Genomic DNA, 13,128 nt, shown 5'->3' on the forward strand with positions numbered 1-13,128 from the left:
AAATTATAAGAAAAGCATGTCAGTAGATGAGAAATTTGACTTTATTTATTTCTTTATACGTTATATTTACAAACTGTTTAGCTCGTGGATTATAATTGTTATTCCAGTAAATTTGAGTTTAGATGTGTGAGACTGATTGTTTTAGCTGTGGTGGGCTCTGATACTCTGAGAGTTTAAAAAAAAATTTAAAAACTGAGCTCAGTCTATATGAAATGTCTGTATGAAGTCATTAAGTACATTCCCTGTTTTTTGATCAGGTTAATAACGTTTGTTTGAATAATCTGTATTTCTTACTGAAGCTGGCCAGATAAAAACTTTCACTCAGTGGGCCCACGTCCTCATTTTAGGTTTGATATTATTTTAATACATGAAGGTGAATGGCTTAAACATGAAGTGAGCTGTGGATTGGGGAAGGCCTCGCCCCTGAAGATTCCCAATTACTTGTAAGGGAGAAAGTTAAAGAAGTGAAAAAAGGAAGGGTGGACGGGCATGAAGATGAGAATGAACCGCTTGTAGAACTGGGGGATTATATATAGAAAGGAACTGGAAGATGCTTGATTGGAGGAATGGCCCTGTTCCTGAAATTCAAATACTTTATCTCCGATTAGAAAGCACTTGGAGAGCTTCAGTCTCTCTGACCTGAAGCTGTAGGAACCCTGGTCTCATCCTCAAACATCAGGAGCAGCTGCTCCATCAGAAACACCACAGAAGAAGAACCACAGTAGATCAAAGAGGGCATTTTTATTCTGTTCACTGAACAGATTAATATAAATATAAGAGAACTACACCTGCCTCATTACAATAAAATTATTTACATTTGTCATGCCGGGGCAGATCACACGACTCTGTACAATATACAAAGATAAACATAAACAATCACACTGAGGTACACATGAAAACAGATCTGATTGGACTGAGACGAAGCAATCATATCTTTGCGTTTCCTCTCATTTAACAGAATAATGTCTTCCTCAGAGGATCCACCTGTGCTTCCTCTCCTCTCTCCTCCACCTGTTACAGTGAGGGAACGTCCTCCATGATGGAGGAGCTGCTGGAAAGTGCTGAGAGTTTCCTCCAGAGTGAGACCTCTGTCACAGTTCAGAGGATCTACGGCAGCAGAGACCTTCATGGACACTAAAAGTCTCAAACACACAACAACAACATCACACTGACTCCACTCTGACATCACTGATCAATAATCAAAGAACACACAGATCAAACTGATTGATCAGCCATCAGAGGAGTCGGATCAATGGAGCTGCTTCTGTTCCTGATGTCCCCTGTTTGATCCTGGACCTGAACTCTCCCTGCAGAGGAGACACAAGACAGTCAGACACACACACACACACACACACACACACACACACACACACACACACACACACACACACACACACACACACACACACACACGTTTGTATGTATTTACATCCTTGTGGGGACATGTCACTGACATAATGCTTTCCCAAGCTGCTTACCCTAAAAATCAAAAATGAAGTCCTAACCCTAAACCTAACCACTGTTTCTAATTTTAATCTTGGTTATTTTATGTTGTAATCTGATATATTATGCTCCGTAAATTTGTTCTGATTTGTTAATCTGTTGTGTGGTTTTAAAGTGTTGGTAGGTGTCGTAAACGTGGTCGTATTGAGCTGCCGTGTTGATGAAAGGTTAGACAAGTAATCAGGAGCAACAGTTTTCTAACCGTTGCTGTTTATAGTTGTTTTTGGTATAATATCAGGAAAATACAAACTGGGGTCGAACTGGAGATATTTGTTTTGCAGTTTTCAGTTTCAGTGGCATACAAACTATGTTAGAAAAGCACGAGTCAGAAGATTTTTGTCCTGCAGAAGCGGAAACGAAGGACTGAAGATTGCCGCTACACTGACACTTAAACCACAATTTGAGACTCAAAAATGCCTTCGAACTCATCGAAATGGGAATTTTGTCCCCACAAGTGACCGTTAGACTCCACAAGTATTGTAGCATGCCAGGTTTGTGTCCTCACAAAGATGTCAAAACATGTACACACACAGAGACACAAGCAAACCTTTGACTTTGAGGTGCACTGTTTTGTTTCTCTTGACCTCCCCGTCGACTTCACATTTATATTCTCCACTGTCTCTCTCTGTGGGGTGTTTCAGGGTCAGACTGAGGTCTCCAGTTTTTAGCAGGTCTTCATTCATCTCCGTTCGGTGTTTGTAATCCTGGTGCTGTTTGTGAGGCTGGTCAGAGCCGTTCTCATACACATGGACCATTTTATCACCACTGACCCCCCACTGCACCTTGGTATCTCCAGGCAGGTTTGCTGTTGTTTTAAATGGCAGCTGGACAGACTCCGCCCCCTCACCCTCCTCCACCTGACAGTCTGAGAGGACGACAAACAAAAGATGAGCTGTACAGACAGCAGCAGTGGGTTTCTGAGTAGAACAGAAGGAGGAGCTTTTGTACCTCCTCACAGTACTCTGTAGTTTCACTGTGTTTACACTGTGTGTGTGCAGGCCTGGATCTCTAACAAAGCTTGGACCTCACTGTTGGTCCATTTCTCTGTAATTTGTTCCAGTTTAGAGCAAGCTGTTCGTCACAGTTAATGATGACGTGGATTTCACTATATACATCAGTATTTGCCTCGCACCCCACCACATGGAAACCACACAAACCTTTGACTCTGAGCAGCACTCTTTTGTATCTCTGGATCTCCCCGTAGACTCTACAGCTGTATCCTCCTTTGTCTCCATCTGTGGGCTGTTTCAGGGTCAGACTGAGGTCTCCGGTTCTCAGCGGGTCTTCATTCATCTCTGTCCGGTCTCTGTAAAGCTGGTGCTGTTCATCAGGCTGGTCAGAGCCGTTCTTATACACGTGGACCTTCCTGTCATTGCTGTCTCTCCACACCACTTCAGCTTCTTCAGGCAGGTTTTCTGTGGTTTTGAAGGGCAGCTTGAAAGACTCCACCTCCTCCTCTAACTCCTCACAGCAGACTGAGAGGACAACAAACACAACATGAGCTGTAGCAGCAGCAGTCTTTCAGAGTTGTAGAGAAAGCTGAAGGACAGAAGCAGATCAAAATCTAAAACCTGGAGATATCTTCTTTTTTTTTTTTGAAAAATTCTTCTGCAGATGGCTTTGGTTTGGTTTTGTGTGTCTAAAATAGACTTTATTAATAGCTTCCTATTTTCTTTATAATTAGAATTGTCAAGTCTGGTGCATAAGGGGCCGGGCTTTAGGAGCCATTTATGTTTGTGTGCCTCTGTTTTTACACTATGATATGTCTTTATGGCACAGTTTTTAAGGTAGGCACATTTAATTACCATCAGGTGTTGTTGGTCAGTAGGACCTAAAGGTCTGTGACCACGTTGTTGTGATGTTAAATGATGTTGAATACTAAGAGGAACTGTTAAAATATGAATAAACTATGAATACAACCATTGGCAAATAATAAATGGGTTAAATGGACAAGATATGTACAGCTGGAGTTATTACACTTTCTCAAGTTTCAATGGCATCTGCAGCTCACACACACAAAACAGCACTGACCTTTGACTTTCAGCTCCACTTGTTTCATCATCAGGATGTTTCCCTCCCTGCTGTAGGCGGTGCAGGTGTAGGTGTCTGTGTCCCAGTCTGTGGGGTACTTCAGGGTCAGACTGAAGTCTCCAGTTCTCAGCGGGTCTTCAGTCATCTGTGTTCGGTCTCTGTAACGGTGGTCCTGATCTTGAAGCTGGTCAGATCTGTTCTCATACACGTTGACCTTCCTGTTGAATCTGGTCTTCCACTCCACTTTAGCAACTTCAGGCAGGTTTATGGTAGTTTCGCAGGGCAGCAGAATAGACTCCGCCCCTGAAACCACCTCCAGCTGGGGGACTGAGAGGACAACAAACACAACATGAGTTGTACAGACTGAAGCAACTCTGAGCATGTTTTGACTGGTTCAAATTAAATATTTGCAATGACAGGTTCCAGTCTGAAACATGTCCAACTGCCCCACTGAACATAAACAGTTCCTTTGTTTTATTTCTGTTCAATCAGCAGCAGAGATAAAGTCCATCCAAACCAAATGAGGCTTGTCTATGACAAGATTTATTTTTTCATGAACTCTGCAGCTCTACGTAAAGAAATACAAAATAATCTATACAATCCATCAGTGAGCTGATAAACGATCATTCAGTTTTATGATGATTTATTTCATCCAGTCTGCTGCTGATCAATAAGCTCTGCCTTTCTAAACCACTGAGAACCTAAACTGGCCAAGAGGCTGAAGTATGGAGAGGAAATAGTGTCAAATATAAAATATGTTTATTGTATGAAACTATGTTCAGACCTCTGACATGGAGCTCCACTTGTTTCTTCTTCAGCAAGTTTCCCTTCCTGCTGATGGTGCAGGTGTAGGTGGAGCTGTCGTCATCTGTGGGAAGTTTCAGGGTCAGACTGAGGTTTCTAAATTTCAGCAGGTTTCTGTTCATCTCTGTTCGTCCTCTGTAAAACCGGTGCTGTTCTCCACGCTGGTCACGTCCATTCTCATACACATGGACTGTCCTGCCATCTCTGTCCTTCCACTCCACTCTAGTGTCTTTGAGGAATCTGACTATAGCTTTGCACGGCAGCTGGACAGACTCCTCCCCTGAATCCACCCCCACCTCGTAAACTGAGAAAACAATAAAGCACAACATGATGACATCAGCAGCAGCTGTGATGGTCACATGACCTCCCTGTCCCTCCTTGTCTTCTAGTCTCAGTCAGATTGTGTCTCAGTTTGTTCCTGATGTGTTCCTGACTCGTTCTTTGGTAACTCGTCTGCAGCGTCCTGTAAAGTGCTGCAGACATGTTGGATGAAGAAGAACAGACAGACTGAGCCTCCACAGTCGGCCATGTCTCACACACATCAGCACAGAAACCATGAAGATCTCGTGTGTCTGAACATCTGAAGCTCTCCACCACATGACTGAGCACAACTCAAGGAGGAACATTTACTGAAGCTGCTGCAACATTTACTGTCAGCACATGTTTCCATGTCAGCTGCTGTTTACCACCACAGAAGAAGAACAGCTTGTCCACATGCAGCCTCTGTGGTCATGTCCAAATTCATGGGCCGCATCCTCCTGATCAGTGATGGGAATAACGGTGTTACAAGTAACGGCGTTACTAACAGCGTTACTCTTTTCAGTAACGAGTAATCTAACTAATTACTATTCCTATCCTTACAACGGCGTTACAGTTACTAACAAGGAAATGCGGTCCTTTACTATTTTTCAACAAACAGACGGTTGAAGCTGTGCTCAGCTTACCGCATCTTATATCAGTTGTACGGAAGTAGCTGTAAGTAATCTGAACGCTACAGCTTTAAGCAGCTGCGCGCTCCCGCGGACGGTAATCACGATCACTGTCTAGCACAACACCTGGAGCTAAGGGGGCAAAACAATCGCATGAGTGCTGCTGTTTGACTGAGGAAGAATAAAGTAGTCGTGGTAAGTCAATCACATGACCACTTAAAGACAAAGCAACAAGGTGATAGATACCAGTTTGTAAATTGTGTTGATAGGCCACGTAAAACCAGAGTCATGATAAACAATATATACGCAGCGTTTTTTCCTCAATAGTTTCGTCATGTTTACTGTCTAATGACAGCGCAGCGAGACCTCTCTGCTTTTGAGCAAAAAAATTTAATAAAACAGGGGAAGTTTTAGGAGTGACGGCGAGAGAGAGCAGGAAAAGAGAGAGCGAGCGAGTTTTGAGATGTGAGAGATTTGTGACGTTTAGCGTGTTTGGAGTCTGTAGTTAATGTGTTGTCTTTTGTAGTTAGTGTGTAGTGTTGTGGATAGTTTTGTGTTGTGTCAGAACAATGAGGCGACTGCTGTCTCCAGGTAGAAACAGGAGTGATACACCTGCTGCTGTCAGACCTGCAGGTATCAGGCTGTGATGTTTCCTTTATAGTGGACAGAAATTATGTTTTTGGAGTGGCACAAATAATTTGTGGCATCTTATTGAAGAACAGCTGATCTGTAAATAGTTTGAAATGGTTATTTTAAAAAATCAAGGTAAAAGGTAAATGGATGTAAATAACTTTGTTTGCAAACTTGTGCACAGGATTTTAAAATTGACAATTTATATTTGCATTTAAAGTTGTGAAATATGATCATTAAACATGTTTGTGGTTGTTACAGTAAAAAATATAACTTTTTCTACTCGGATATTATGTTTTTGTCTGATTTTAGATCAATCGTGTTAATACAGTATGTCAACATGAAAACATGACTGTAAATTCAGACACGTGAGGCTGTGCTGAAAAGAATGAGACCAAACAAGGCAAAGTAAATAGTTTTTAAAGGTAAAATGTGGAGGGAACATCAAAAGTAGTTAAAAATGGCCAATTATACCCTGGACCCAAGAGGGTTAAACATTTTTTTAAAGTAACGCAATAGTTACTTTTCAAGTAATTAATTACTTTTAGAATATTGTAACTCAGTTACTACCTCAGTTACTTTTTTGAAGAAGTAACTACTAACTATAATTAATTACTTTTTCAAAGTAACTTGCCCAACACTGCTCCTGAGGACGCATTTGTAGACCGATTACATCACAGCGACGCGCCGAAGGCTGTCCAAATTTGTAGACTCCTCCGAATGCAGCCGACAAATGCGTCCTCCTTTTCCCCGAATTTGAAGAATGGGTCGGGTGTGTCCTTCGTGGCCTACCATATCCCAGAATTCATAGCGTGGCCCAGCCAAATTCCAGTTTCCAACAATGGTGGCCGCTACTAAGTTTAAAAATTACTTAGTTTTAAAATTAGTCTTATTAATCTTTCTGGGTCACAAAGTAAGCTTTTAACATATTTTCAGTAGAGAAAGTAGCTGTGTAAACATCAAATATCTGCTCGGTTTATCAAGATATCGCATATTTGCAAAAGTGCTTCAACGTTTTCGGAGACATCTGCTACCCACCAGCTCAATAGCTAGCCGGGAGCTCGAGGATCACTGATGCGGCTGAGAACGGCACAACTCCCGGCACATCATTTTCAGATCACCGCGGACTTTCGCTACTCAGGTTAAACGTAATATATAAGTAACTTAGACAACCTAAAAATGTTATTGTTGGGCTTTTTTCAGTGTTTTGTTTGTTCGTGAGTAAATCGGTTTGGCTGAGATTAAAGTTATTAGATTAGATTAGTTTAGGTAAAACTTTATTAATCCTCCGGGTGGGTTCCTCCTTGGTTTTCACACAGCTGAATAAACGTCAAACAGAAAACTGATTAAACAGAAGTATGAGATGGTCGAGAATTTACACCAGTGTCCTGTTATATTTTAGACAGCAAGGAGCAGACGGCTGAGTTTATTAAACTCCACCGAGACAGCGGTGACGCTAATCAGAAGGCTAGACCGTCCAATTTCACAGCAGTTTACTTCCGGCCTACCCGACCTTCTGAGGACCTGGCCCACGTAGACCGCGAAGGCCGGGTCATCAGGAGGATGCAGCCCATGAATTTGGACACGACTTGTGTTAGATCAATGCAGTGAAGCACACACACTGTTTAGTAAAGTCATGTTGTGGAGCTGTTTCACTGATCAATGACTGAGTCTGAAGGAGGTTTTCTGACTTCTGGAACAAACCTGGAAGTTTCTCTTCAGCTCTCTGTATCAGCTGTTTGTAACTCTCAACTCTTTCAGCTTCTGGAACAAGTTTGTGTGAGCCACAGTCAAGGAGCCACCAGAGGACACCTGCTAACCATCGGCATTATGGGTAGTGTAGTAGAAGTGACTCACCTGGCATGAAGTACTGCCGGAAACGAAATAAAAGACCTCCAGAAACCACAACAAGAAGCAGGATAACCAGGAGTGCCAACAAAAGTTTGGCCCAGGATGGAAATGGTTCTGCAAAGAAAATAAATATGACTTCTGACTTATATCTATAGCACTCACCTCTGTGTACAGCACTGACCTTTGACCTGCAGCACTACTTTCTTTGTCAGGATGTCTTTGTCCCTGTAGATGGTGCAGATGTATCCTCCACTGTCTTTCACTTTGGGGTGTTTCAGGGTCAGACTGAGGTCTCCAGTTCTCAGCAGGTCTTCATTCATCTTCGTTCGGTCTCTGTAAACTTCGTCCTGAGTCATGAGCTCATCATTTCTGTTAGAATACTCATGGACTGTGATGAGTCCAAGGTCAGAGCGACTCCACTCCACTGTGGTGTCCTCAGGCAGGTCAGGTTTTGTTTTGCAGGGCAGGATGACAGACTCTGAGCCTTCCCTCACCTTCACCTCCACCTGCTGGTCTAAGAGGACAAGAAACCGCAATATAAACCATAGGACTAGAACCCCCCGAAGCTTATCCTGTTCCTGGACATAGCGTTTTCTGTGGGAAAAACATTTCCTCACTCATCCAAGTTACTTGATTTGGTTATAATTAGCAAGGCATCTAAAGAAAGCTCCAGGCGATCCGGGAGAGAAGGAGGACAACTTCTGTTTAAGCGAACAGATTTTTGGATTTTCTTACCTGGATGACTGAGCGCGCATTAACATATAACATATTAACATATAGGACTAGTAATACTGATTGTAACTGGAGCACAGTACAGTATCTACATTCCTGACCTGACTGTTCAGCAACCATTAACAATAATGTTCTCTCTTTTTGTTTTCAGTGTTAAATGTTATTTATGAGATGCTGCTACAGTTACTAAAAGTTCATAATGAATATGTTGGGGGTCAAGTAATTCAAATTTTGGGTTAGCATAAAAACATTGGTTCTGGCAAAACAACCTGAATGTTTCATGTTGAATGATGTATAAAATGACAGCAGGCACTTATAAATATATGTGCAGATGTGTGTGTGTCTCCCTGACATGAACCTCTGACCCGAAGCTGAACTTAGTAATTCTTATTATCACCAAAGGCTGTAGCTGCAAGATCCTATTTTCTTCTGCTTTGTTATTCTTGTTTTGCTGTTTTCAGTGAAGGCAAATCTGAAGTCAAAAGTTGCTGCTGGTATCATCAAGACTTTCAGAACCGCTTAGGAAATACTTCACTTCAGTTTGACCTCTGACCTTTGTTTGTCTTTGTCAGTACTGAGTTATGACCTTTAAGTACAACAGGCCTTTGGGTTTTGTTCTGACCTTTGACCTGCAGCTTGATGGCTCTGATACTCCGTTCTTGTCTTCCATTGCTGATGGAGCAGGTGTAGTTGCCGCTGTCAGTCAGTTGTGGTTTCCTCAGAGTGAGGCTGAAGTCTTTTGTGATTAAGGCGTAACGATTCATTGATGTGCGCCCTCTGTAACGCTGGTTTTGTCCTCTAAGATCGTCTCCTCCTGCTCGACGTAGGTGTACTGATTTGGGATCTATGCCACTGCGAGTCCACGTCACTGTGGTGTTGTCCTCAGGTATAGAACCTGAGTACAGACATGACAGCAGGACAGACCTTTCCCCCTCATTCACCTCCACCACCACAGCCAGAGCATGCTGGGAAACTGGAAGAACAGAAACAGAAATCAAATTCATCTTGAAATGATGCACTATTAACTAATACTACCTTCAAGAACAAGTTTTACAAACAACAAAGAGCCAGCATAAATGTTATCAGTCCCACTGAAGTAAAAGAAATAACATTTTAATCTTTCAAAGAGTGAAATTGCTGCACTCCAACAGATGTCTCGAGGTATTGAGAACACAAAACAGCTTCAGTTTTCCTCAGCATTGATTTTCCTATTCATTTTTTTTTCATAGTCAGTTCTGCGTTTATTTCAGTTTAGCTGTTCTGTTCATGTTTTGTATCTGCCATAATACGCCTTCCATTAAAATTTAGTTTTGCCTCTTGTTGTCTGCATTTAGGTCCTCACAGAAACACACACAGTCTGCAGCCGCAGATCGTGACAACTCCTATAAGAATAGGTCAATCCAAGCTGACTGACATTCACTACAACAATATATGCTTGAAAACATGTTGGAGAGTCAACAGAACACTTTTATTTATTCACTCACTGAGTCATATCCCTAGCTACTCCAATCTGCATGACAAATATCTTGCTGTAGGCAAGATACTAACCCTAGGTTGCTTCTTGGCTGCATCTATGAAATGATGCATCCATGATGTGTTTTCAGGTTGAGCTTTAAAAGAACCATGAAAACACTCACACTGATGTGGAAACAGTAACAGCTAGGCTATCACACTGACTGCACCTGCAGTTAGAGCGCAAATTCTGTTCACAGCAGCTGAAACTGAGCCTGGTTTCTATGTTTGATGAAACTCCAGTGCTCCAGCCTGAGTTTAGTTAAATTTTCAGTTTTATTTACGCCACAATTATTCTTTAGTGGACTGGTGTGTTTGCAGTCCCTGAGCAGTTATGGACAGCCCATCTACCTGCATAGGGCTCTGTTGTCAGAGGGAGGCAGTGGTCATTCTGTGGGCCACTCCTCTCTGTACTGTTGTTGTACCACCAACCAGCCAACATACAAAGAGCTGAAGTGAAACTGAGTGATAGGAACAGTGTTAAGTGTGACTGCAGGGTTTTCCATCTTTCTCTTGGTGCTGCTGCTTCTCTATTCTGGCACACACGTCAACCAGCATCATCCATGTCCATTTTCAGTCTGTGAATACAGACAATGTCATGGGGAAATAAATGATTAATTAGAAATGTTTTTCACAGAGTGAAGTGAGACTGAAGGATCAGAGCTGTCTGAATTCTCTAAATACCAACAAAAGAGTCCTCAGTGCCTTTGTGCTTCACAGTTCTCAGCAAAGCAAAAGTGATTCTCTGCTCAGACGACATTTAAAGTGGATGAGCAGGTACATTTTTGAAATGCTTTTTATTTTTGTTGTGTTGAAGCACAGTCAGACTCTGTTTGGTGAACTCTAGTTTTATAAGTGTTCCATTTTAAAACATACTTTAACAAAGTTTAAGTGTAATAACTTAAAGCTGTGGAGGCTACATGTGTGGCGCAGTAATGTGGGTTCTGCCTCAAAGAACAAAAGAAACCAAAAAACACAGAAAAAAATATCGAAAAGACAACACAGCAGTGGTCAAAATGTTAACACTGAAGCTTCACAGAAATCAAAGTCAAGAAACCAGTGAGTGGTTTCTGGTGGAGATTTTATTGATTGTGTTTTATATATCGTCCATATTAACTAGAAGCATGTTTGTATCTTCGTGTTTGATTATTTTGACCTGAGGCAAAATCCAGCTGTGAGGGTTGTGCAGCTGAAAGTGAAACTATGAATGAAATGAGCAGAATTTTCTTTGTTCAGATGTAATTTTTGGCTACACACACTAACCGTGACGTCACCTAAACCTCGCTGATAAGAGAAAGAAAAACCAAAAGTTGGATTCACAGATGTTTTTTTCTTTGGTTTGGGGGTTTAACAGCTTAAATAAATAACTTATTTAATTTACCCCCCACCCGTGTGGGACTGAAACTTTTTCATTTATCTTCATACTTTAAAACTGGATTCAGCGTTTGTTAAATTTTTCAAATATTTCATATTAAACGTATTATTATTATAATAATAATTATTGCTGTTGTTTTCTTCTATTACATGTGTGAATACTTAATGGCAGCAATGGGTTTAGATTATTGATGTTTGCAGGTAAACTTCAATAAAGGAGAATCATTTTAGTTTAATCTGTAAAAATGTTGCTGTAACTTTGTTTGGAACAATAAGGGACATTAATAACTGTTTGACTGGTTGAAGTCATTATTCAGAAGAATGCATGTGTGTGTGAATATCTCAAAAACGTTGGTCTACAAATAACTGTACAATAGTCATATTCATAACCTCATGAATGTCTGTTTATGTGATCATGTATTCAGACGCAGTGTCAGAGTTAACAGATGTCAGTATCACAGCTCACAGAGGGACGCCCGACTGTGACTGCAGCTGGTACTGTGCTCTCTGACCCAGCAGAGTTAAATTCTTCAACGGCAAATGAGTAACAAAAGTGATGAAAAATAATAAGAAAGCTGATTTTATGCAAAATAAATCAATACAAGGAGGAATTACGCTGTTATTTAGAATCTATATTCCATATAAAAAATAAATAATCTTTAATTTTTCAGTGTGGACTCTATAAAAAAAACATAGAGGCTCTGGCTGTTTGCAGGTTGATCGAGAATCACTGTTTTCCAGAGAACTTTTATCTCTAGTCCAGACCCTGGTAAGAAGTGGATCACTTCATATTATTGTGAACTCAGAGTTAAACCTGACTGGACTTCATTAATCCTGCCACTGATATCTGCTTCTCAGGTCCACTCAGACCTGACATAAATCTCTTCATTACATGGTGAACACACAGATGTCCAGTGACATTTTATATTTCACACTTTAAGGAAATATAACAGGGTCGACTGTTGAACCATCAGGTCTCCAGCTGCCAATGGGAACAAAGACTGTAATAAAGGTTCAGTTTTAAGTCTGAACCAGTTGAATCTTATCAGTGTCTAACTGCTTCTAATGGGCACAGTTTATTTTGCGTATGTATAAATGTTTCTACACTGACGTAGGCAGACTACAAATGACTCATGAAGGTAATTAAAGCTAATGTGTGAAGAGTTAAAGAGAAATTGAAGTAAAACAGCTGAAGCAGTCGTATTGAAGAAAATAGCTCCTGTCGAAACGGCACAGTGCAACACTGTAACCAGACATGTGAGAGAACTAAACTTAATGAACAAAGAGAAAAACAGAAACATGGTAAACTATGTAAATTTTTTGCTGAAGTACGTAGTTATTGAAACTTCCAGCAGTCGTATTATTTGATCTGAATCAGAATCCAGTGTTTGATGGAAATCTCCTCCTGCTGCACTTCAACACATTAAAGAGAGAGAGATGAAAGAAAAGCTGATGATGAGAGCAGAGAGAGGAAGGTGTACTTACCGTGCAGGAGCATCACAAACACCACAAACATCTTCATGTTCCTGTCAAACTCAGAGACTCTTTAAAAGCCCTTCAGGACATCAGCTCACAGCAGCTTCACTTTCCTCTGCTGATCATCTACTGACACTCTCACACTGCTTCACTGTCACAGCTCAGAGTTCAGCTTCACACTTTGTTAAAGCACATCTGTGGAATGAAGTCTGACCGGCCACAGATCAGACGTTTGTGAGAACGGAGGCAGTGATTTGCTGGTTCACCTGTGGGGGCGTGGCTAACA

At 41.3% G+C, this 13,128-nt stretch overlaps 2 protein-coding genes across 2 annotated transcripts in view; both read right to left on the reverse strand.

The window, feature by feature from the left end:
• Positions 1-721: 721 nt before the first annotated feature.
• The window catches only part of LOC113015640 (muscle M-line assembly protein unc-89-like), a 32,705-nt gene continuing 20,298 nt past the window's right edge, over positions 722-13,128 (reverse strand). The window contains exons 8-10 of the mRNA XM_080294297.1: positions 2,661-2,978; positions 2,051-2,368; positions 722-1,307 (exon numbers count right to left, since the gene is read on the reverse strand). Coding sequence (XP_080150423.1) covers positions 1,216-1,307; positions 2,051-2,368; positions 2,661-2,978 — 728 coding nt within the window. The 3' untranslated portion in view covers positions 722-1,215. The remainder of the gene's footprint in view (positions 1,308-2,050; positions 2,369-2,660; positions 2,979-13,128) is intronic.
• Positions 7,761-12,888, reverse strand: LOC113015637 (V-set domain-containing T-cell activation inhibitor 1-like). The gene is made up of 3 exons (XM_080292196.1): positions 12,852-12,888; positions 9,103-9,453; positions 7,761-8,262 (listed from the first exon to the last, which is right to left on the reverse strand). Exons 1-3 carry the CDS (start codon positions 12,886-12,888, stop codon positions 7,907-7,909), a joined length of 744 nt encoding a protein of 247 aa, XP_080148322.1. The 3' UTR covers positions 7,761-7,906.

This window comes from Astatotilapia calliptera, chromosome 3, assembly GCF_964374335.1.
Source record: "Astatotilapia calliptera chromosome 3, fAstCal68.1, whole genome shotgun sequence".
Classification (NCBI taxonomy): Eukaryota; Metazoa; Chordata; class Actinopteri; order Cichliformes; family Cichlidae; genus Astatotilapia; species Astatotilapia calliptera.